Here is a 25,043-nt window from a genome sequence, read left to right as displayed (position 1 = left end):
TGGGAGAGAGCGTGAGACGTGAAGTCGCAGCTCTGTGACAGATATAACCTCTGCCACTGAGGAACTGACTTCCCTGAGTCTCACTTTGGTCCTCTCCAAAAGGGGGGGCTTGTGATTCCTCCCTTCTTAGGAGGAACAGGAGAGGAGAAAGGCGATTTCCTGAGGCCAGCGCTCGGCAGGGGCCTGGGGGGGGGGGGCTAGTGATTACTGGTTTTGTTGCTGTCACCATTAGTCTGCCTCTAGAATTAACACGCCAGTTAGCACACAGCATAGCTCTCTGTGGACTGTGATTTAGAGCAGAGGTTGGCAAACCTGACCCTTGGGTCAAATGTAGTCAGCCCTTGGTCTCAGTAAACACAGCTTGATTGGCATCTGTGTTTCCCTTCCCACCCCCCTGCTTGCTCAGCGACACCGTGGGTGCCTCTCACGGTGAGAACAGTGTGAGTATTGTGACAGAGACGATCTGCTCATAAAATAATAATTACCTGGTCCTGTACAGAGAAAGTATGCCAATGCCTAATTTAGAGCCGGGAAACTCACTTCTTTGGCTAATCTGGCAGAAGGATATTTTTTTCCCTTCTGTGGAGTCAGAAGGCCCTGGGCTCAAGACCCACCTTGACCAATTTACTGGTGGAGAATTTCTTGGACAAACGACCTGCAGTCTCCAAGCCAAACTATATAGGAACACTTCCTATTATCCTCTGGCTCAAGGGGTCCTAGGATCCCCTCCCCCAAAGGGTGCTGTTGTTTGATTTCCATTTTGCAGAAGAGAGCTGCAGGGGAGGCCCTGAGGGACATTCCACCACAATGCTATCCTTTGCTGTCTCTAGAACATTCCAGGAGGCAGTGCCTCTATGACAGGCCACGCTAAAAACCAAGCCAACTCCTAGGGCTGAGGAAGAGGAAAATGAACTCTCACTGCTTCTGTCTGAGTTGATTACTGTGACTTAAGAGAGTTGTCACTTGATCAAAGCAGAGAGCGACTCGAAAGATACGTGAGCGACAACTAGAGGGAAGGAGCGGTCATGGCTGAAGGAATGAGGACCTGTCCTTCCAAGAGTGCTTCCAGTAGAAGACGGCACTGAGCCGATGTTAGGTGGAGAAGGACAGGAGTGTGCAAAGGAGGTGAGGAGAGAAGACATCTCGGGAGAGTCGTAGCTTGGTATCACCTGTGTCCCCCTGCCCCACTCGGGTTATAAGAGATAAACCACAGGCAACTTCAGGATCCAGTGGAGGACAATAAACCACACTGACTCTAATAGTCCCCATTCAAAAACCACTGTTCCCTTTGAAAAAGACCCTGGCTGCCTGGCCTGCATCCTGGCTGCTCCCTGCCCAGCAAGAGCGCCCTTACGTTATCATCAACCAAACGGGGGTGGGGAGGGGGGAAGCGGGAGAGCGTGTGTCCTCTCCCGGCCAGCAAGCTGGACCTGGAATCATCACCTGTGATTTATTTCACCCTTTTGGTTGGCATCAAATAAATTCCACCACCAGGAAAGAAAGAGAAGGCGGCTGTGGTATTCAATTACATTTTATCATCTGCTCATCGCTGAATTTATTCAAGCGTATCGAGAATTTTTAACCCTGCCACCAAACAATGGGAGACCTGTGTCACCGGGGTGACGGCGCTCCTTGTGGGATGATGGATGGCCGGTCCAAGGTCTCTGCTGTACGAAGGGGGGACACAGGCAGGAGATGGGGGGCTGTGGTGGCTGAGGGCGTGGGGAGAAGAGTAAACTGTGAGCTGACTCCCCAAGGACTGGAGAGGGGACCATGATGGGGCATGATGGGGAGACGGCCTTTCTTCCCTCTCTTTCCTGTCCCCAACCCAAAGCAGCAGCAACCTGCATGCCCCCTGCTACCCTCTCACTGCTGGTCCCTAAGAAGAGGAAAGGAGAGCCCCAACATGTCAACTTCATTTTACATAATGAGGTAATAAATGGGAAACACCCCATGAAAGGGGAAATCACTAGCTAGCCATCTAGAGAGGCAGAGGAGTCATGAGACAAGGAGCCCATCTGGGTCTGTCTAGGGGGTGGCCTCGGGTGCTTGGGGGGTGGCGGGGGCCTTGTTAAGGTGGCATCGTGGTAGAAGGGGATAGGAATGTTACAAACCAGCATTCCAAAGTCCTCCATCACAGCAGCCTATCAGAATCATGTCTACTTGCACAGCCAGCCAAGGGGCAGGCAGGGAGGAAGAAAGTGCCAGTCCTTGCCTAAGCACCAATCCACACACCCCATGCCACCCACGCAGCCGAGAGGGTGGACAACAGAGCTGCCCACCAGGATTCACCTGGCCACCCCTCCGGGCCTCCTTTGATCCCATTTGCAGATGAACACACTAAGGCTCTGAAACCTCCAGAGAGAAGCAGAGCAGCAAAAGGAATGGAGCTAGCAAGGCGAGCGCTCATCTACTGCTTCTGCCACCAACTGGGAAAGCTACTTAGTGGTCTTAGCGCTAGTCAACAAGCAATGATGACGGCTGGTGGTTTCCCCAAACCATCAGCACACTGGAACTATCGGATGCCCGGTGGTGACTTAATTCAGATGTCAGCAAATTGTAGACCCGCCGTTTGTTTTTATAAATAAAGTTTTATGGACAAGTGGCCACACCTATTTGTCTATGACTGCAGAGCTGAGCAGTTATAACACAGACCACGATCCATAAGGCTGAAAATAATTACCACCCAGCCCTTTAGTCAAGTATGCTAGCTTCTGATGTATCCTGCAGATCTCTCTGAAATTCTAAGTTTGCAACCCCTGGCCAAGTGTTCAACATTCATTAACTCCCAGAAGCAAATCCACCTGTTTTGTTCTCCTATTTCCTCCAGAAGTAGGGCCAAGATGGCAGAGCATGCCACCTCTATCCATTGCCTGGATAAATGAGTCCATCAGTGAGATAGGTCCTAACTATTCCAATTTGTAAGTGGGGAAGCTGAGGCCCAGAGGTTCCCTCAGGACAACTGTCCTTCTGGTATGGATGCTGATTCCCAGCCTGGCTCTCCCTGACAGCAAATCCTTCTTTTTGAACTCCATGTTCTGTGGTCTGGCTGAGAGCTTCTGAAAGCAGGAGAGACTAGAGTAGAGCTGGGCAGGACTCGGCTTGACCATCTACTGGGAACACTCCAGGCCCAGAGCAGGAGGAGGAGAGGCAGCCTTGAGACTGGCCAAGCCCAGGGCCCAGCTGGCAAGCACAGAACCACCTCAGACCCTGTGTGCTTGACCCAAAGGAAAATGCTCATTGGGAAACCTGGCCTGGCTCTGGTTTAAAAGAGAACAAAACAGGAGTTGACAGACAGGAGCCCATGCCTGCCATCAAGACAAACACCAGTCCCACAACCCATCCAATTCAGTTGTACATCATCTCAGGTGGAAATAAACCCACGGAAACGGCAGTGGCATTGACGGGGGGTGGGCACAATGGGGACTGCAAGACACAGAGAGTCCACCACGAAGGCTGGGCATTCGGACCCAGAAATAGCTAACTCATGGACTGCATGTTCCAGGTATCAGGCTACCCCTGGCGGACACAAAGCCCCTTTATTTCCTAAGGAGCAAAGCATGCCTACAGGGAATTCATTTCTAATCCAGGGCTGGGTAGAAACTGGCTCTTTGTAAGATGGTGATAGAGATGGGGGAGGAAACCCATCTTGTAGAGTGTCTTCCCCAAGCAACAGTGCCCTGCACATAGTGGGTCCTGGATACAAAGCAGCACGCCCCCCACCCCTGGAGAAACTTGGGTGTCTATTCCATAGCTTTCCTGAACAGCTCCTCTCTCTGGCCAAAACCTGGGCAGGGCCTCTGGGAAAGCGGCCATGGCTCCACAGAGACACAGCCGTGAGATATGGGGAGAATGGAGCTGTCCAAGTTCATCTGGCCATTCGTCCCCAGGCTGTCAGGCTGTCCTCAGGCGCGCCCACAGCCCTCGCTTGCCTGCTATGAAGGATGGAGCTTCAGTGCCCCACATGATCCATCATCAATTACTTACATATTTATTGCCTTGAACTGAATTTACGGATCTTAAACTCTGAGCCATTCGAAGCTGTCTGAGCTGAAAATTCTCCCCCAGTGGAAATGTGGGGAAAACTTTCTCTTTTTTTTCATTTAGGCAGCCACCTTGTCATTAATGTTCAGTGGAAGTTAATTGTGCATAGAACAAGGGATGGCTGAGAGCTTTGCCCACCCAGACTCATTGCTCATTAATGCTTGAGCGAGCTTCGTCAGGGACAAAGCCATCTGAGATGGCCGTAAAAGACCCTGGGGCCAGATCTTAAGGACTCAAGACGTGGGGCCCTGTGTGATCAGCCCTGGGAGACTGAACGCTCCATCCCAAGTGGTGTCACGCTGTCTGTACTCTGCAGACACAGGGAAGACAGCCCTGTGATGGATAGCTTTCCAAGGTCAAAGTCGCACATCTCTCTTCCAAAGAGTGGCTTTCTTTGAGCATCTCTAAGTGGGGCCAGGATGTCTGCTGAGATTATGGGGTTGTGACAAGCCCTGGTTGCAGCCTCGCAAGTGAGGTCACTGCTGCCGGAGCCCTGCTTCAACGCAGCCGTGCTGATCGGTGGGTGGGAGGCGTCTGAATCTACCCAGCACGGTATTTGGCCGCTCCAAGGGTCTCGTGCGTGGGCGATCTCTAAGGTAACTCTAATTACTGACGGTAACTGGAATCAGTGTGCCACCCCATCCACACGCCTGCCTCTCTCGATCTTCCTTGGCTCTCCTGGCTCTGGGCCAGTGGATTTCAAACACGTAGAATCATTTAACATACCCTTCCATGGAGTGGCTGCTTTCTCGTAGGCTTTAGGGTGAGGACCAAGAAAAAAAGTGCTTGTTCTATCAAGTTCCAGATAGTCAATGTGATGTGGCTGCTCTTGGGACCATGCAGAGAGACCCAAGACTGCCAAGCAGAGCTTCCTGGCCTCAGTACTAGTGACACTGGGGCCGGGGCATTGTCTAGAAGAGGCTGTGCCGTGTAGGCGGCCTCTGGCCTCCACTCATAAGGGGCCAGCAGCAGCCCGCTCCCTGAGCTGTGACAAAGAAGACCGACCCCACACATTACCAATAATGCCAATGCAAGAGGTCAAAGATAACAAAACCACATCAGGCACTGGTGGCTCATACCTGTAATCCTAGCCGCTCAGGAGGCTGAAATCAGAAGGTTTCTACTTGAATCCCCCATGGACAGATAAGTCTGTGAGATATGTATCTCCAATAAGCTAGTAAAAACACAAGCGGGAGCACAAGGCCTTAGCTCAAGTCCCCGAACTGGCACAAAAATAGGTAACAGATACCAAAACTCCTAACACTGAAAGTCAATGGATGGCACCCCCAAACATCTTGAGGCTCCTGATGCAAGTCCCAGCACTGAGTGCGGAAGTGGGGTCCCGGATGGGGAGCAGCTGAAGGACACGTGGGATAAGGAAGTACCACCAGGCAAAGTCTATCACTCCTGCATGTCCCCACCAGCCCCGATCCCAAGAGCCAAATAGTTCCTGGTCTTCTTCAAACCTCTCACTTCTCGGAGGAGTCACCACTCCCCAGGTACAGAGGCTGAGCCACACCCTGGATCATGCCAGGAAATGGGTCTGAGCCAGCAAAGGCACCCAAGGCTGATGCTCAAAGAACATCTGATTGCAACTCTCAAAGAGAAAAACATAAATCCACAAAGCAGCCCAGGTTCCCAATTCTCCAACTCAGCAAACTTAATTCTAAAGGGCAATCATTTCCAATGGGGTTTTTTTGTTTGTTTCTTTCTTTCTTTCCCCCCAAAAGCCACAAGATTGATAGTTAGTGGAGAAAGGAAGAGGTGTCCAACCAGGGCCTGGCAGGTGGGTGATGGATGGGGTGATGGATGGGTGATAGATGGGGTGTGAGTACAATCAGGGCTCCTTTCAGCCTCTGCTGTGACACCTGCCTCTATTCTCCTCGGTGGGGTTGGGCTCTGATGGCACCCCTGGACCACACCCTCCACCGCCTTTACCTGGCGCTCTGCTCTTGCTGGGAGAAACAGAACCTAATGATGGATGTGTTGCGTGTGCTCATTCACCGCTTCTGTATCAAGCAAAGGCAAATTGATGAGCTGTGGAGGAGATGCATTCAAGGCTTGATCTATGCCTTTCACCTTGCAGCCAGCGCCCAGCCTCCCAGCACACCGCAGCCTCTTTACGCTGTCAATAGGACCTTGATTCTATAAAGGACGAGAGAGGTGTTTGTGGGTGAATGTGTACAGCCAGCTCAGGGTTTTCTGAGCCCCTCTCAAAGCCCCCAGGTGACATTTTTGTGGAGGGTTTTGCATCTGCTAGCTTCTTTCAGCCCTAGATATCACCCCAGGGTGAGAACAGGCAAAAGATCTTCCTTGGAGCTAAGGGGCTGGGCAGTCCCCAGTTGTTCACATCTCGGGGCGGTCCCGACCAAACCTCTCACCCTGCCTGAGACTATTTACTTCCTTCCCTGTGGGGATTATTTGAGAAACTGAAGAGCAACTCTGTACGGTAGCTAGGAAGAGTTAGATCACATGGCCCTGCTCCTTGTCATCTGTGAAGATTTGGGGAACTTCTGGCTTAAACTCCTCTGTCTTCATTTCTCCATGACTTACTTCCTTACAGGACCGATGGAGTAAAGCTGGCACTCAGCAGATGCTTAATTAACAGCTGTCCCTCTTCACTCCCTTCTGCTTGGCTCAAGAATGAACTGAATCAGGCATGGGTCGTGTTTGTTCCTTTAGCACTGAAGATCACATGGCCATTTCCTACATGAGGCTGAAGAATGTCATCCCCTCTCCCCAAACTCACCCTTGCCCGGAACCTCTAAATATGACTCACTGGGGAACAGGGTCACTGCAGATTAAGTTAGCATGCAGCCACACTTGGCTTGGTGGCCCTGATTGAGAAACGTCGAAGAAGAGAGAAAACAGACTGGAGCCCCATGGAGATGGGGGAGGGTGTGGAGACGCACCCAGGAACCTAGCCAGAGGGACGTGGCTGCGAGCTAAGGCATACTGGGGTGGCCGGATCCTGTCCTCCTGCCTTCGGAGGGAGCACAGCCCAGCACAGCCACACCGTGCTACACGGTGACTTTTCCAATGTGCCTTCAGACTTTGGCTTCTAGAGCTACAAAGGAATGAAACAGGTATAAATGCTTGTTCTAAGCCACTCAGTTTCTACTAGACTTCCTTGTCTCGGGCCCTCAGAGAGAAGCACACATCTCATTTTCTTAAAAGCCCTGCTTGTAGACCTCTCTGCTCTAGGCAGAGAAGTGATCGATTCTCGGCTTCTTAGGATCCTCTGCTCGGCAAACTTCGTCAGCAACATGCCAGGGAGTAAAATCATCCCACTTTGAGGCCCCGTGGGGTTTCTGTCCCAGCCCCAGGTCACCAGGCTGCCGGCGGTGCTGCCTCAAGGGACGTGGGTGCTGGCTCATCACTGGCCAGTCACTGTAGTGACAGAGAGGCCCGCTAGGACATGGGGTGACCCTGGCTGAGTAAGGCCAGGTAAGTGCGCACCCTGGGGCCTTCCTTCACACTGACTCATGAATACTTAGAGGCACTCACTGTCCACACACAACTTCTACCTCCAGGACTGTGGCGGTGAGACACAGGCACCCTGCTTCTGCAGACAGAGAAACTGAGCAAAAGCCAGCCATGCAACTGGAGGGGGGCAAAGGCAGAGCTGAACCCAAGGCAAGACAGCCCCCAAATGGCCACGTCTGGTCACCCTGGAGGCTGAAGCTAGTGTACCTTCCTGGCCCTCAATTGGGACCCAAAGACTCTGCTGACTCTGGTAAACTCGGGCATCACGCCCCCCTCTCACCCCGACATGGAGCAAAAGCCCACGTTCACCAGAGCCAGCAAAGCTGCGAGCTGACTGGCCAGGGCTCGGGGCTCACCGCTGCAGGTAGGAGGGGGCGGGTTGATGGACAGCAGGATGACGGTGTCCGGTGTTTCATGACAGGAGATGGAATGAGGCCAAGAGGTGGGAGGGACAGAAGCTGCTGGGCTTCTGATGGCCCTTGAACCCTTGTGGGGAGAGCAGAGTGGTGCCAGGCTGTCTGTCCCGGGCGTGAATGAATGCTCCTGGATGCCACCTGTGCAGGGTCAGCTCATCTCTGCACAGGAGCCTCCAGGCACCCTGGCTCTGGAGGAGGCAGAACTACTTGGTATCTGATAGATCTCAGACAAGCCATCTCACATCTCAGAGTCAAATGTCTTATCTTTAAATGAGGTTGGAACATTTCACATGGCTGATGGGACATTAGATAACCCATGTTATGGCACCTGGCATGCAACAAACGTTCAATAAGAATACCAATAGGAAACTACCCTGGAAGAGAAAATATTCTGCAAGTACTTTCACCCAGGCTGTTTCCAAGGGAACACCTTTCGGTGATGGTGTTTTTGACTTTTCCACATGATACACTTGTATATTGTTTCAACTCACCACACTAATGCATGCACCACATTTTGCAACTTAAGAATACTTCCTATAAAAGTTTAGAGGAAATGTGTTCTAAGGATCTTGCCCCCACAAAAGTATACATTAAGAACTGTCAAGGATGGGTTACAGTTTGATGGAGAATGCTTGGAAATTCTCTGATCACATCCCCTGGGTGGGCTACTCAGAACTCTAGCTCATTACCTGACAAAATGTTAATTTACTATTGCCATTAAGAATCAATGGCTGGGGCTGAGAATATGGCCTAGTGACAAGAGTGCTTGCCTCACATACATGAAGCCCTGGGTTCGATTCCTCAGTACCACATATATATAGGAAAATCCAGAAATGGTGCTGTGGCTCAAGTGGTAGAGTGCTAGCCTTGAGCAAAAAAGAAGCCAGGAACAGTGCTCAGGCCCTGAGTCCAAGCCCCAGGACTGACAAAAAAAAAAAGTCAATGGTTGATCTGGTTGGAAAAGTGACTGAAAAGAAGATAAAAAGGATGGTTGCTGACATGACCAAAATCCCTAATATCTTCCTGTGGTTCTTCTGTGCATTCAACTGTAGAAACTTAGAGAGAGGAAAATGAATCAACATTACAGGCTGCCTTTTAATTTACACCCGTGAAATAATTTTGACGGTCGTTCATAAGTGTTTAACTAATGTTTATTCTGGAAATGTCACCAGCGCCTCTGAAATTTACTTTGATATTCTGAGTGTTACCTCTCTATTAATATGTGAGTGTGGAAAGACTCGCTCTCAGTCTAACATCCTGACATCTTTTGTTGATGTGCTGAGACTTGGCATGGATTTGAAATTCATGATTGCATTTAAGACAAAACTGAGCTTCAAAGAAAATCTATGGTGTTCTGTCTGCCCGTGAACTATCTCGTGCTACCCCTTCTCACCCCACTTCAACACACACAAGGGGATGCTCCGCTATGCTCAACCCTCGGAGGTGTTCTCCCATTGTTACCTGCTATGAAAACAAGAATCTTTGGGTAACCATGGAATGAAATAGCTCAATGAGACACACCCATGTATTGAGAAAGCACATTTCCTTCTCCCGCTTACATCCATAGACAGCACAGCATGGGCACACCTGCCTTGTCTGGGGAGACCTGCAGTGCTTTGTAATAAGGTATATTAGAGCCAGGTGATGGTGGCTCACACCTTGTAACCCTAGCTACTCAGGCGGCTGAGATCTAAGGATGATGGTTCAAAGCCAGCCATGGCAGGAAAGTAGGTGAGACTCATCTTCAATTAACCACCAAAAAGCTGAAACTGGAGCTGTGGCTTAAGTGGTAGAGCACCAGCCTTAAGAGTTTTTCTAAAGGTTAGCACCAAGGTCCTTAGCTCAAGACCCAGTACTGGCATGCATGCACACACATGCATGCACACACACACACACACACACACACACACACACACACACAGAATATGGTACACTGGATACAGGGTTTTGTTTAATCCTGCCCAACTACTCAAAACCCTGGAGAAGAATGATATTCATTAGCCAATGCCAAATGCTTTTCTACTCTTTATTAACAACACCCATAACCTGCCCTAGTCTTCAGGAAGAGTGTGACTGTGGCATATTGAGCTAATTTTTACTTTGTCTGCCTTGGAGCAGAGCCAACTGGAGAGAGCCAGTGCGATACAGAGAGGTGGTGACTTGCTCTTATGCACCAAATGCTCAAGGAGATGAGCTGAGGCCAGTAGCCAACACCAGCTCCACTAGCCATGTGGGCGCCATCTTGGAAATGGACCCTTTGGATGCGAATGCAGCCCAGCAACATCCCATGGACACCTTTCTAGAGACCCTGACCCAAGACCACTCCACTGCGCAGGTCCAAAACCCCCACTCACAGACACTGTGAGTTAGAACTTTTTTGATTTTGCTCTTTTAAGTCACTAAATCTTGAAGTACAGTTATTTGTCACCTGAGGAACAGATTTATTAACAGTGGTCTCAGGCAACCTGCTCACAACTGCAATCCAAGTTCATGGGGAAACACAGTTTGGGAGGATTTGGGTTCAAGCATAGCCCAGGCAAAGTTAGAGTCCCCAACCCTGCCCCATCTCAATGATGAAAGCTGGACACTGCGGTTTCCATGGACCTCTCAGCTATATGGAATGCTATAACATCAGAGGATCACAGTCCGGACAAACCCAGGTAAGAAAAGCAAGAAGTAGAGCAAAAATGGCTAAGGATATGGCTCAAGTGATAGAGCTACTGGCCTAGCAAGCACAAGGCCCTGAGTTCAAGCCCAGTGCTAAAAATGTATGTATATGTGTGTATATACATGAGTACATACGTACTACCTGCTGGTGTCATGGGTATCTCAGTGTGTCTAAGTACACTGGGCTATTCTCATGATGACAAACACCTCCAGTGTTCCATTTCTTAGAATATGTCGCTGTCATTCCACAACACATGACTGTGGTCATTTGTTCTGCAGAAGGTAACACAGATTTTAGAGAGAACTCTCTACTGCTTCATACAGCAAACTGAAAATATTTTATAAATAACATTAAAATGAGGAATCAGTAAATGAAGGGGGAAGGGGGAAAAAACAAAGGTATCAACAAAAACGAAATGGTCAGAAGACTCGCTCTAGTGCCCCCCCCCCCCATTGAAGGAATGGCATTTTTCTTTCCCATAATAGAGGTTAAATCACTTGACTCAGATACCAAAGGACTTGAACTTGGGATGTTGGCTTCCCTATGGGGATGAGGAAGAGGAGTCTGCCATGCACTGCGCCACCCACACAGCCCCTCGCAGCAGGTGCCCTTGGCTCACTCAGACTCTCCCGTGCCTTGCCCAGCGTACCCCACTGCTAAGGACTGGCCAGTGAGGTCGTACAAGGACTTTAGAACAATTCCAGACAAGATCCCCCGTGCCCTGGAGGTTGGGTGAGAGCTTTAGACAGCAGCACACAAAGCCCAGCTTCTCCTGCACCCTGCAACGAAATGATGTGACAAACTCACAATATGCAGATCTCCTCAAATGTGCAGCCAGGAAATAAGCTGTGATATCTGACAACTGCAAGACAGTCTACCATTCTCCTTCCTTCCTTCCTTCCTTCCTTCCTTCCTTCCTTCCTTCCTTCCTTCCTTCCCATTTATCCATTCATAAATAACAAGCAATGGTTATTAGCATCAAAAGTGTTAATTAATAATACTAATAATCAGTTCCCGAACTGATCCTAGCCAAGTGAGTTCACTATGATCTACCTTCCCAGAAGCAGCTTTCCCACGTGTTTCCCTTACTTAGAGGTCAAGAGATTTCATGAAGTTATCATTTCTTGAAGCTTTTTTCCCCTTGAAAGTTCTGTCATTTTCTCTACAAATTTTGCATCTCCTCCTTATTTCTTTCCTCTTTCCTCCTCCTCCAGAACCTCACTGACAAATACATGAGACCCTATGTCTCAAGTGTATTTCTTTAGGCTTCCTCCAGCCCACCTTGCTTCAGTCTGGACATTTTCTCTGACTTATCCTCTAGTTCACTGATTTTCTCTTCAAGTGTATCTAATCTACAGTTAACACTGTTTATTCAATTACCCCTTTCATTTATTGGCTTTCTGTGTTCTAACTGTTTGATGTGGTTCCACAGATCTGTGTCAAGATCTTGCATCCCAACATCACATTTCCTTATATACCTTAATCAGAGTTATTTTCAAATTCTATGCCTTGCAATGAAATATGAGAAATTAAGGCAAGAGGCCACTAAGGTGAGAGGCCACTGATGCACCGATGCATTCTGACATGGTGCTGAGTGAAAGAAGCCAGACACAAAACACTGCATGAACCAAGTCCTCTGGCATCCTGGAGCTCGGAGAGTAATCTGTCACAGCAAAGGGAAGGCAGGGAATTTGAGGAGAACTTTGGGGTGATGAAATGTCCTGCACATTTACTTGGGAGTATACATCACCCAACTATTCTTTTAATGGTTGCAACTGCTTTCACCTCAGCAGAACTGGACTTTAAAAACCTAAATTAAGCCTAAATTAGTGCCTTTGAGGAGACAAGCTCCTAATTATGGCAAATCCCAGAACATAAGAATTAAGAATAAATTAAATCAGGATAAAGTAAAAGAAGATAAAGTCTATGTTTATTGACTCAAATATCTGAATCTTCTTGTGGGGGTTGAGGAGGGAGGGGTCTGTTTTTTTTCTACTGGTTTTCGGTCATGTGGTTTTGCCTCCTAATATGTCTGGTAATTTTTTATTGAATTCCTGAGGTTGTGCATGAAAATTGGAGGAGATAATTTGAGCTTGGGGATGATGTCATTTTTCTCTAGAGAGGATTTAAGTCTTCCTTCTGGCAGGCAGTTGGGAGCAGCAAATCACATTAATCCAATGAGGGACCGAGTAGATTTGATACTGGGCTTCATTTTGTACAGGCACTGGTCTATCTCTAGTTTGCCCTTACTCCTTGTTCATTAAATGTACAATTCCATGATTTTTTTCCAATGTTGAAGGGTCTTACACTTGCTAGACAGGTGCTCTAGCATTTGAGACATGCCCCCAGTCCTTTCTTGATTTAGACATCCTTTTTAAGTAAGGGCTCACATTTTTTGTCCATGCTGGCCTCAGATCACAATCCTCCTACCTGTGGCCTCCTACACCTGGTATCACAGGCACATGCTACCATGCCTAGCTTGTTTATTGAGATGGGGACTCACTAGACTGGCCTCAAACCACAGTCTTCTCCATCTCTGTTCCCAAAGTAGCTGGGATTGTAGGTGTCAGCCACCATGAACTTCTAGTAAAAAATCTACAGAATTCTGATCACCATCATAATGCAATTTTTAGAACATTCTCATCAAAAAGATACCTGGTTAAAAAAAAATTGCTCTCAGCTCAAGCCCCGGGCTACCACTCATCTACCCTGTCTCTCTATATTTGTAATTTCTGGATAGGTGGTACAAATGAAAGCGCTGAGTCTGTGATCTTTTCTGACTGTCTTCTTTCATTTGTCACTGCTGATCTTCAATGGAAGCATTATTATCCTCACTGTACAGATGAGAAAATTGGGGACTAGAGAGGTTAAGAGACTTGGCCTGACATTAAACTGTGGATCAACGGAAAGGATACCAAGTTTTGAGATGAAGCCTGAAAGCTTTTCTTCTCCATACAACTGCCTTCTACCCCCATCCCCAGAGCCATCTCCATGGGCTGCTAGCTCCTAGGTGATGACCCCTCACCACACACAATCATGATCTGTTAGACTCCAGGACACTGATGCTGTATTAATTAGTTCCTGACAGGAACTATCTCTATGGAGGGACTACAGTGAATGGTCTCCCATTGCCTGCATTTAATTGATTTTTACTGATTATTAATTGATATTTACTCACTATTTAATTGATATTTGCTACAGATAAGCAAAGGAAAACAAAGAGGAGGTTAAAGAAAAAAAGAGAGAAAGGATAGAACTGTACCAGGGGCAATAGTTAACAGATCAATCACTAGGGAAACCTATCCAAACACAAGCTCTAGTGAGCAAGTATTTGTGTCTGTAGATTAGTTTTGCCACCCCGCCCCCCCCCCAAACTCTTAGGTCAATAGCTGAGTGGAGAAGGGTGGGCTCATTTTTCATAATTTGGACTTTTTTTTTTCATGATCTAGACAACCAAATTTGAGAAGGACCTAGCCCACATGCCCCACGGGCTCTTCTACATATATAATTGCATAGCTAGCAGGTAAGCAGGCAATACATACATATATACATAGACTGGGACAGTGGGATGATTCTGAGTGTATACAAACAAAATCTCTGCTTCCTGGGAGTTCTGTGTCTGAACCTGGAGGCCATATTGAACAGAGGTCACGAGCAAAGCGTTCTGGGTTTACAAAGAAGGATTTAAAGAATGAAAGCCATCCAGGAAGCTGGTCCAGAGCAAGGATTCAGCTAAGGTCTCCACATACAATCCTGGTAAATGACATAGGCCTATCTGCTGCTTCATCCACGGGTTTGTGTTAATGGAATCTTCCGCGAGTGAGTTCTGTACTATGTTCATGAAAGAGCAAATGTGGATGAAGAGCACGTGTGGGGGGAGGAGGGGCTCAATGCTATATTTGAAACTTCCTGCAGGTCTAAAATGACTCTGAAATAATGGCTGTGTGACTCAAGGGAGCTACTAGACTCTTTGAGCCTCTTGCTCCTCTCTTTTCACTTTGTAATGTAGATTTGATCATCTGTCTTCAGTGTAAGACACATGGTGGATGCTCAATGGACACTCGGGTTACAGAGGTTGAATTAAACAATTCACATTTATTTACCTATGACTTCCATATACAGAAAGAACATTCGGCTGCTAGAGTCATACACTAGAGACAGAAGGCTTGAGTTTGCTGTTGTTTTATGCAGGTCCTGGGACTTGAACTCAGAGCCTGGGCACTGTTCCTAAGATTTTGTACTCAAGGCTAGCACTCTACTACTTGAGCCACAGCTCCACTTCCAGCTTTTTGGTAGTTAATTGGGGGTAAGAGTCTCATGGACTTTCCTACTTGAGTTGGCTTTGAACCCTGAGCCTCAAATCTCAGCCTCTTGAGTAGCTGGGATTACAGATGTGAGCCATCGGTACCCACCTAGAGAAAGAGAGAGTATATGTGTGTGTGTGTTTGTGTGTTGTGTGTGGGGTGTATGTGTGAGGTGGGCTGTGTATGAGTGTGTGTGTTCATGCGCGCACGCTGTAGGAAGAAGAGCTGATAGAGGGCAGATGTGGTGCAAAATGAATGTGGAACACACAGATCCTGGTGGGCCTCACTGTCTTATGTGGGGTGTGTGTGTGTGTGTGTGTGTGTGTGTGTACTGGTAGACACTGTGTGGGGCCAGTTTTCTGAGAAAAGCAAATACCCTACAGAGAAAGAAGGGTAATGTTGCTTCCTCTTTCTTCCCACTCACCAACCAAAGACCACTGGGGCCCTTGAGGTGAGCGGGCTCTGCAAGAAGTAAAAAATGCTGCCCAGACTGGCTACAGGATAAGATTCTCCACATGTGTTTGTTGAATGAATAAACGAAGGACTAAACCAGAAGCTCCAAGCCTCCATGATGGCTTTCGTATTTGGGAAAAATAATTTTAGACTCTTATTTTATGGTCCAAAACCAACTTCATGATTCTTCCTTGTGATGATTATCAATCTAGGTCTTTCATTCTCAATCAGATAAAAAGAAAAAGAAAACCTTGGCTTTTATCTACATTTGTCATGCTTAATTATTTTCTTCATCTATATTCTGATATGCTAAATATTATGATAATCTTTAGTCAGTTTCCTCTTCAAGCTAAGTGCTCCTTAACAACCAGAATCTTGAAAAGCCCCAATGTTCATGTTCAGTTACTTGTGGGCAAGATAGGGATAATTATCATTATTTATCAAATGTGATAATATGCAAAAGAGTATGCTCTTAAACCAGAGGCAAAATACAAAACCGGAGCTGTTACTCTCATTCATCAAACAAAATTTCTAAGTTAAAAGAAAAAAAAACTCTCCAAAGCTTCCTACTTATTTTTGGAGAAGAAATAGCTACCCAGTATCTACCAATAGCAACAACAAAAATCTAGTGAAAATAGGAGTGGTTATCACACACCTGTAATCCCAGATACTTGGTTAGTTGGACTACAAGGCTCACAGCTGGAGGCTAGCCTGCTTACAGTCCAAGATTAAATGACCCCATTGACCAAGGCCCCCTGGTGAGGTGGCAAATCATGGTAGGAGTGCAGAACAAGCCACGCACCCTACAAGCCAGGAAACAAACAAAGCATACCTCCAATGACCTAAAGACCTCCCACTTGGCCCTGCCTCCTAAAGTTCTCCCATCTCCCAAAAGCAGGAACCCTAGAGACCAGGCTGCTAAGACAGGGAGAGGAGGCAAAGGACATGTATTTTAATCATGAAGCGAAGTTTGATTAAAACCAAGAACACACAGAAAGACACAACCAATCTAAAGGCTTACGGAAGTCAGAATTCCAATGCACGGAACACATTTGATGTTTTTCTTTAGAATAATGAGATACTGGGAGAGAAATTTAACACAGAAAAGACCACCACCAAATGAAGATGCCAGGATTTGGCAGACAAAGGGCCCAAGAATTAACGCGTTACAGAAGGAAAGTCTGTGAGACTTGTGGATCAATACCAGAAAACAGGCGTCACCTACCACAAACGGATGGGCAGGGGCTTCCCCTGAGCCTCACCCAGCCTGGACCAAACACCTGCCCCCACACCTCCCTTCCTCCCACTCTAGTCTTGAGTTCACATCTCTGTGATTCTGTTGTGGGGGAAAGAGAAGAATCGTCCCTTCTCAGAGTGGCTAACTGACTGACCCGACATGGCGTCGTGTGGGATGACAAGGCCTGGCCCATACCTGGGGCTTGGAACGCATCCAACGCTCACTCTATCTCAGGCCCATTGACTGGGGGCTGCTCCACACGGAGAAGCAGCTGACTGGTTTATTATCCAATTAGAAAATGGGTGTCAAGGGGAGGCAGAGGAAGATGGCTTAGCCTGGAGAGCTGGCGCTCTCCGCACAGAGGGGGAGGGGGCAGGCAGTACAGACTTGTGCACTGTGACTAATTTGACTCGCACCCCTTCCTCTGCTAAGAGCCCCCCTCAGGCTGCTCCAAGTGCCGGCTCCCCAGTGGGCATTTTGGGGAGCAGCATTTAACTCTTTATGGTCCCTTTGGGTGCCCTGTATGAGGCGATCCCTGGCACCAACTGGTGGATGGGCAATTTCACAGCTGAGGAGAGCTCTGTCATCCCCACCTCGCCCCCCAGAAGTACCCAGTTTACTCCCTAGCCGGTTTCACAGCCACCCGGAGCTTGGCTCATTAGCCTGCTGATGGCACAGCTCAAGCTGAAGATTTGCCCCTGCTGCAACTCAGAACCCTGAAGGAGGCAGCTCTAAGCAACAGGAATTATTCTCTCCCTGATTTGGAAGCCAGGTATTTTTCTTCTAGGGGTCAGGGGGCTGTGTGCGCTCTGACCAGGGGTAGGGCCCTCCTAGGCTGCTCACTTCCAACAGCTCCTGTGTGCCCCAATTCCTCTTCCCCTAGAATGCATCACCCAGGATCACCTTGCTCATCTTAACTTCCCTCATCGCATCTGCAATGGCCTGACGTCCAAAGGTTGCACCCGGAGGTGCAAGGAGATAAGGAAGGACACACCACATGAGGAGGGAGGCGATGGCTCAGAGGAGCTAGCACCTGAGCCTCAGGCTTGGGAGCCTCCCTCAGCCCTGCGATGACCCAATCACACTCCAAATCCAAGTGCAAACCCTCAGATCTGGTTTCTTCCTTTTCCAACCCCACAGCTGATCCAGCCAGACTTCACTCCACTTGTTCTCGGTGGACCCTCTCTAGCCCTCAAGTCCCTGCGCTAAACTCAGGCTGCTCACAGCGGCCTCCCCTTCCCTCCCCCCTCCCCGGCTAGGGTCTGCACCTTTGGTGTGCCACCATCACCACCAACGCATCCTCAACAGTCAGCTCTGACAGCCGCCACGGTAGCCACTTGGTGCCTCCCAGGCTATGCAGACAGGATAAGAATGAAGACAAGGAATGTTTGCTCATCCGGCCGCCCTGGTACCCACCACAAGAAGCAGTTTCGATGGGATGAGCCAAGGAATGAGTCTAGAACTTGGAAGCTGACTGGAGAAAAAGCCTTCATTCCCAGCTATCTCCAATTACATATGGAGAAGTGGCAGACAGCATGCGTCTCAAGTAAAACTATCCAATCTGTATCGCTCCTCCCTCTGGCGACCCCCGCCCCACCCAGGAAAAGCCACCTAGCTTCCCTGTACCCCGCTGTCCTCACTGCAAAAGGAGAACACCAGATGCCGCCGCCGCCTCCTCCTCCATGGCTTACAAACACCACCCACCCTGACATCTGACCCAGCTCTGTCTTCCTGAGGTTTGGTGGTTCTTTCTAATTGATCAACGACATGTTGGTCTGGTGGAGACTGAATCAGGAATGAAGAGCCCTGGATTTTCCATTTACGACCTTCTAAAAAATTGTTTTAGGAAGGACACTAAACAAAAGAATGGTTTCTAAATTGAGTTTCAGAGAGTTGTTTGGGAACCACAGCTATTGAGAGAGAGAAGGACAGAGTGTCCAGGGATGGGCTGCCAGACTCTTCCGCTTCATATAACTCACTTGTATCTGCTTACTTGTATCTTGGGGTCTGTAGGGGAGTTGTATATAAGCTTATTTTTCAAGAGAGGTTCTGTTGTTAAGTAATGCAAGAAAGCTTTAAAACTCCAATCCAGAAAAAAATGGTTCCTGATAGGATGGTTTGAATATGTCTTTGTCCACTCCGAAACTCATCGTGAAGTGTGATTGGCACTGAGCAGGTTTGGGGGTGTGACCTAGGGGAGGCTGTTGGGCATTGGTGGTGGTGCCTCATGAGTGACTGCTGCCTTTAGAGTGAGCGCTTAGTCCCTCTCTCTCGTCCACATGTACCCCTTTCTGCCTCCACCATGAGCCCGTAGGCCCTCAACAGAATCATGCTCTTGAACTTCCCAGCCTCCAGAACAGTGGGTGAACCTCTTTTCTTTATGCATTTCCCAATCTCTGGAATCCTATGATAGCCCTGTTGAACAAGCGAATACATGACCCATGATTGGGGGTGGTGGATGTCTTGGGCGCTCTGGACAGATGTCAAAGTCTCCCATCGGGCCCAAGGGTTTAATCTGTCTGTTGTGCCCAGCAGGAAGCACAATTGTGTCGGTGGTTCACACCTGCCTACCTGCCCACCTCCTGTACCCCTGCACATCTGGATTCAGGGGACTGAGCAGGTGCCTGCATAGCAGCTTGGCTCAAGATGAAGCCAGGCAGCCGGAGGAGCTGACAATAATCGGTTGGTTAGCGAGCGGCAGCATCCCAGGCAAATTATGACCCCCAGCAGGGCCACCGCACCTGTGAGTCATGTGGACTCGCGCTGCAGCCATTTCTAAAGCTTGCATAAATGGTGACTGGAAGTAAGAAGAGAAGCCAGAAGTGTCTGGAGAATCTCGTGAGTGTTTACTGCCACTGTTTCTTCACTGTTTGTGACCATGCCTGGCCACTCCGCTGGGACTTGGCCTTGGCTGTCCACTGGAACCCTCCAGGGGGCTTTCAGAAGTACTGGTCCCAAGCTTGGTGCCCCCCAGGAGTCCAGAGGCCACTGGACCAGGGCATAACCTGGACTTTTCTTTCAAGCTCCCCAGGGGACAGGAGAGAACAGACAAGGCTGGAAACCCCCAACCTGTTTCACAGGAAGCGGATTTCAGTTCCTGGTGGAGGACCCCACCCCCACCCCCAGGCAAGCAGGGTCTCAAGAGGGCAGAAAGAGCTCATGCTTCTCTAGTGAGTACTTAATTCATTAATAATCCATCACTCCCGTTACCCCCTTCCCCAGCTACTACTCTACGAGGACAGAAACACATGAGAAAAATGAATCACAGATGTCCAACCTACAGACCAGCTGACTTTTTTTTCTTTAGAATGGGAAATTACTCTCACATGCTCAGCACCCTTCCCGGGGTCGTTAGTAACACCGTGGTGGTCCTTGGGTGATGCGGCTCAGGGAGTTCCGTGGGGGTCACAAGCTTCAGGCACTCCTACTACTGCTGATAGCCTGGAACACTGTGCCTAACTTAAGTCACGGAGGCGATCGTGGGCAGGAGTGAGCCAGAGTCGCAAGCAGCTGCTTTGGGGACACAGGACGAGAAAGGAGGATGTTGGAGACGGAAACCACACTTGCCTTGCTACCGTTTTCTTCGCTTCATTTTGCATGTATATATTGATGCTGGCTACCTGCTTTTCTGGAAACGCAACCGGCAGTCAGTACATGTGAGAGGCCTGAATTTGTGAGAGGAGCCAAGGAGTTGAGTTTCTAAAAGGCAATGTGCTACCTTCTGGGGTTTGCTGTGTGGGTCCCTCTGCTGTGGTTCTGGAGGATCAACGTCCCTTAGCCACCCCCACTCCCCCTGCCAGGGATGGAGAGTATGATTCCCCTTTGAATTGACAACACTGAGCCAAGCCTGGCCCAAACTGCTCAAAACTCCCAAATTCTGGAGCCACACCACATCGTTCTGGCAGCAAATTCTCTTCTAGCCTCGCGCTCCTCCACTCCCTCTTCTGGGGTTAATGAACCTTGATCTCAAACCTCATTAAACCCCATTATATAATCAGCCCCATCCTGAGAGTCCCCTCCTAACCCTCCCAGTGTGGGCTGCGGTTTAGTTCGTCTCTACTGACACCTGCCCCCCTCTCCCCACCCGCTGCCCACAAAGCAGTCCATGGTCAGCTCTCCTCGCCTCACCTCTGGACGGGGAGAAAGGCTGGTGCAATGACCTGGGAGGGCACAGCACCCTCCTTGCCCTTCCCTGAGGGGCATTTCCCAAGACACATGGGGTCCCAGATGCCACTCCAGCTGGTGCCTCAACAACCACATTAGGGAGCAGTACCTCCATTAGTCACTTGTTTTCCCTCAGTGCTGCTGCCCTGAAGGCCTCGGCCTCCATGGGCTGCTCACAAAGAAGGCCCCAGAACCCTACAGGTGGCAACCGTCCTGGCCATCCCCCATCTTCAAGTCAAGACAGCCAGGATGAATGAGTCGCTTTGGGGCCACTTGGTGCTCGCAGGTACCCCCAGGGACAGCTGCCACCTGGGACGGCCAATGCCTTGACTATGAACACCAGAGCCCAGGCGGCATGGGTGCGGCTTCCTAGGTAAGCAGGGTCTCTAACCCAGAGGCACCCTCCCAGCCAGGCCGCTCCCCATGACACAATCCCCGACCCAGGAGAGAACATCTGAACCACAAAGTCCCTTAATGAACCACAAGGGGGTGGGAGGGGGGTGATCTCACAACCCAGCACTATAGATGACAGAATTAATTGTGGCTTAAAGGCCGTCAATACTGGGTCTTCCTATCAAGTATTAGGCGACATATTGTCAGCTACCATCTATTAAACACTGACTGTATACAGGCCCTGTGCAGACAGAAATCAAGGTGGGAGGGCTACAATTACCCTCAAAGAGGAGCCCGAGGTTCAGAGATGCTCCCAGCTCTCTTCTCTAGGGCAAACACAGAGTGCCAACATACAGAACTACAGACAGAAACCTGGCCTTCCTCCTCCATCCATCTAGGGGCCCATGTTCCTGGCTGTGACACCGGCCTCACCCTACTGCCACCACACACCTGGTCTGATGGCATTCCTTGTTCCTAGTCACCCAGGCCAGGGCCTACCACACAGCCCACCAGGCAGAGCACCGCCTCTGGTTTCTGTGACCATGATTTCTCTTGACAAATTGATCAATTGGCTTTCTGCTGTTGCCATGTGTGTCCCGAGTGCTATTTTAGTTCTTACGAGGCAAGGCCTGCTGAATGCAGGCCTAGAGACAAGCCAGTCTCTGGATCTGCACCTGGCTGACATCTGTCCACATGGCTTCTTCTGTCCAGATGCTCAGTGGGTCCCTGTGGTCCGCACTGAATAGACGCCTGCACGGGGAACCCGGGTTCACCTCCTTGCCTTCACCCCCTGTCCGCCCTCCACTGCAGGTGCCTTCCCCCCAGGAGAGAATTCACATCTGTCATCAAGTTGTCAAAGCCCCCCCCCCACCTCCGACCCCCACTTACTGGTGGAAAACTTCAGAACCCTTAGGTTCAGTAATAAAGAAAACCTCACCCTTGGAGAAAGGTGATTCCTTTTTTTAATTTCTCGCTGGGCATTTGAGCTACCTTGGGTATTAAATCAGGCCTGATGGTTATACTTGTCAGCTTTCAATAACGAAGAACCAGATTCATATCCCAGCTTAGCTGCTATGTGATTTAAACCAAGTTCCCTGGTCCTGAGCCTCAGTTTCTCCAGTTTACTTAAGTAATAACAAAAACTAAATGTGGTCCCGAAGGTGAGCAATTAGCAGGTCCTAGTAAAAGGCCCTGTGACCATTTTGTGCTAACCAATGACCCAACACACAGGAGCAGTCAAGGGCTCCATTCACTTCTTCCAGCCCCACCTCTCACCAGCAACTAGCCAATCAGAGTTGCTGCTTTACTGGAGGTGTGGCCAGAGGACTCCCCTGGGACCACCCACCCCCATCTGTGTCCTGCAGCTAAACCAGCCTCTGAGCAGAGAAGATTGCAAGCTTTCTGAAACCATCAGTCCTGATCGCCAGAAACTTCCATTTCTATTCTGAGTCATAACCACTCTGTCTCCAGCAGAAATCTGTAAGGACGGAGTCTGACACCACCCCCAGGCCACCATCAGCCCAGTGTGAACCTTCACCCATCTTGGAGTAGGAGAGGTCACACAGGGGGACCAGAACAAAGCAAAAGGACAACATCCAAGGTGCCTTCGCCCACAGTTGCCAAGAAGATTCTAGAACCGAGGCAGCAGGGAGGAGAGGGGAGGGCCGATGTGCCTTTGGACATCCTGTCATACCCACCTGCCCACAAAGAGCAGGGGCCAGGGGTGCAAGGTCAGCGGCCGAGAGCCAAGGATGCTCCCCCACCCCACCCCAAGCCACCCAAAGGGGAGAACCTGGCGCCGGGCGGAGACAGCAGTGATGCACAAGACAACGGCTGTACCGTGCGGCTGGCATAGAAGGCACGCAGGCCGGGGGAAGAGGAGGCGCTGGTGCCCGCAGCCAGCCAGCGCAGGTGATGCGAGACTTACTTGCAGAGAAGTTGGCCTCGGAGTGCACGGGCGGAGTGGAGGGCAGGAAGGGCGCGTGCCCCACGAAGAAGGAGCGCAGGGAGCGGTCGCACAGCAGCGGGGAGCGCTGCTGGGCCGGAATGTTCTCGCAGCTGCCCACGCCGCTGTGGATCTTGAGGTTGAAGGGTTTGCTCTTTTTCTTGGCTCTGGAAAAAGGAGACAGAAAAAAGGAGATAGAGCCATATTATGTATTGTGCATGGAATGAACCCGTCTTGCGTCTCCATGGGGTGAGGGTGGGATGGGAGAGAAAGTGGGGTCCCCTACCCCCAGGGAGGAATGTGGAAAGCTACAGTTTGGGGGGACAGGATCGAAGGTATTGATCCTCTGATCTGCTGGGCTCCTCTGAAGTGTCCTTTTCTGCTGTGAAGACCCAGGAAGACATATTAGGCCGTTCTTTCCTTCCCAGCAACCTGGGAAAGTTCTAGAAAGTCAAGGTCGAGTTCAGCTCCCAAACCCAACTCTGGACATCCTGGGTTCCTGGGGTTGCAGGTGCTCATCCCTCCACCGCCCTGATAAGGCCCAGTAGCCCCGGGTCAAGGTGTATCACCCCATGCTCCAGTCCATGCATCCGACTGTACAAACACACCAACCCGGGAGGAAAGTGGATGGGTGGAGAGCACGAAGGAGAGTGAGGATGGATGGGGGACCCTGGCTGAGACTGGGGTGGGGAGGAGGAGGAAGGGGAGCCATGGGGGGCTGAGCCTGATCAAGATGCACTGTGTGAATCTATGGATGTGTTACAATGAACCCCTGTGCCACACACACACACACACACACACACACACACACACACACACACACACACACCTTCCTGATACCTTTCCAGAGATGGAAACATATCAAACCTCCAGCGGGAGCCCAGGAACCCTCTGTGGAAACTTCTCTGTGTGTCAGGGCTTCTGCTGAGCCCATATGTGAGTCTTGTTCTTAGCTAAGGGCCTACCATGAACTGAGGGGGGCACCCCTTTTAGGGGTACTGAAGGAGGAGGCTCCCACCACCCTGGGAAGGATCACCTGGGGGGAGGGAGGGCATGGGTACTACAGGGGTGCAGAGACATACATCAAAATGAGACCCTGGCAGCTGGGCACCAAGGCTCACGCCTATAATCCCAAATACTCCAAAGGCTGAGATCTGGGGATCACAGTTCAAAGCCAACCAGGGCAGGAAAACCTGTGCTACTTATCTCCAGTTAACCACCAAAAAGCTAGAAAACCACCAAAAAGCAGTGGCTCAAGTGGTAGAGCATCATCCACCTTGAGTGTAAAAGCTCACGGACAGCTCAGGCCCTGTGTTCAAGCCTCAGTACTGACACGCATGTGCATGCACACTTACAGAAACAAACACACACACACACACACACACACACAGAAACTCTGGGGTACCTTGCCCTTCCTTCTTCCCAGCCCCTCATAGCACCCCTGCATGGGGTGGAGGGTGGAGGTGGGGGGGTGAATGACCAGATTTAGAGGACAGCTTACAGCTTTGGCCTCCTCCCTTCTCTGGGGATCAGTTAAGTTTTCATCTCACCTCAGTTTCTCTCCCCGTGGGAGAGAAGATGAGATAAAAATCATCTGTGAATCACTGCAAAGTATCCACATTTATTGTAATTCTATTCTGAGAATTCGTCGCCTATGAATTCCAGAGAGAGAGAATCCGCCACTAAAACAAAATGGGACGTCAATGACACTGAGTCCTACTCTTGGGGGGAGACGACCTTTGTGCACCTGGGGCCTAGGGCGTGGCCCACACCCCACAGGAACTTTAGGGTCTCCTGAGGGATGTCTAAATGACAGAAGAGAAAGAAGAGCCCAGCCCTGGGACCCCACAGCTCATGGCCTTTGACCTCTAGGCTCTGAGTACCCCTACCCCCAGGGGAAGAGGGAAGAGGGGAGCCATGGTCTCAGCCCTGC

General features: G+C 49.8%; 1 protein-coding gene across 1 annotated transcript in view; it reads right to left on the bottom strand.

Moving 5' to 3' along the window:
• Positions 1-25,043, bottom strand: part of Ksr2 (kinase suppressor of ras 2) — a 199,554-nt gene that overhangs the window by 79,090 nt on the left and 95,421 nt on the right. Inside the window, exon 5 of the mRNA XM_048340914.1 lies at positions 23,093-23,277. Coding sequence (XP_048196871.1) covers positions 23,093-23,277 — 185 coding nt within the window. The remainder of the gene's footprint in view (positions 1-23,092; positions 23,278-25,043) is intronic.

This window comes from Perognathus longimembris, chromosome 3 (assembly GCF_023159225.1).
Source record: "Perognathus longimembris pacificus isolate PPM17 chromosome 3, ASM2315922v1, whole genome shotgun sequence".
Lineage (NCBI taxonomy): Eukaryota > Metazoa > Chordata > Mammalia > Rodentia > Heteromyidae > Perognathus > Perognathus longimembris.
Note: the sequence above shows the minus strand (reverse complement) of the source record. Positions and strands in the feature narration are given on the sequence as shown.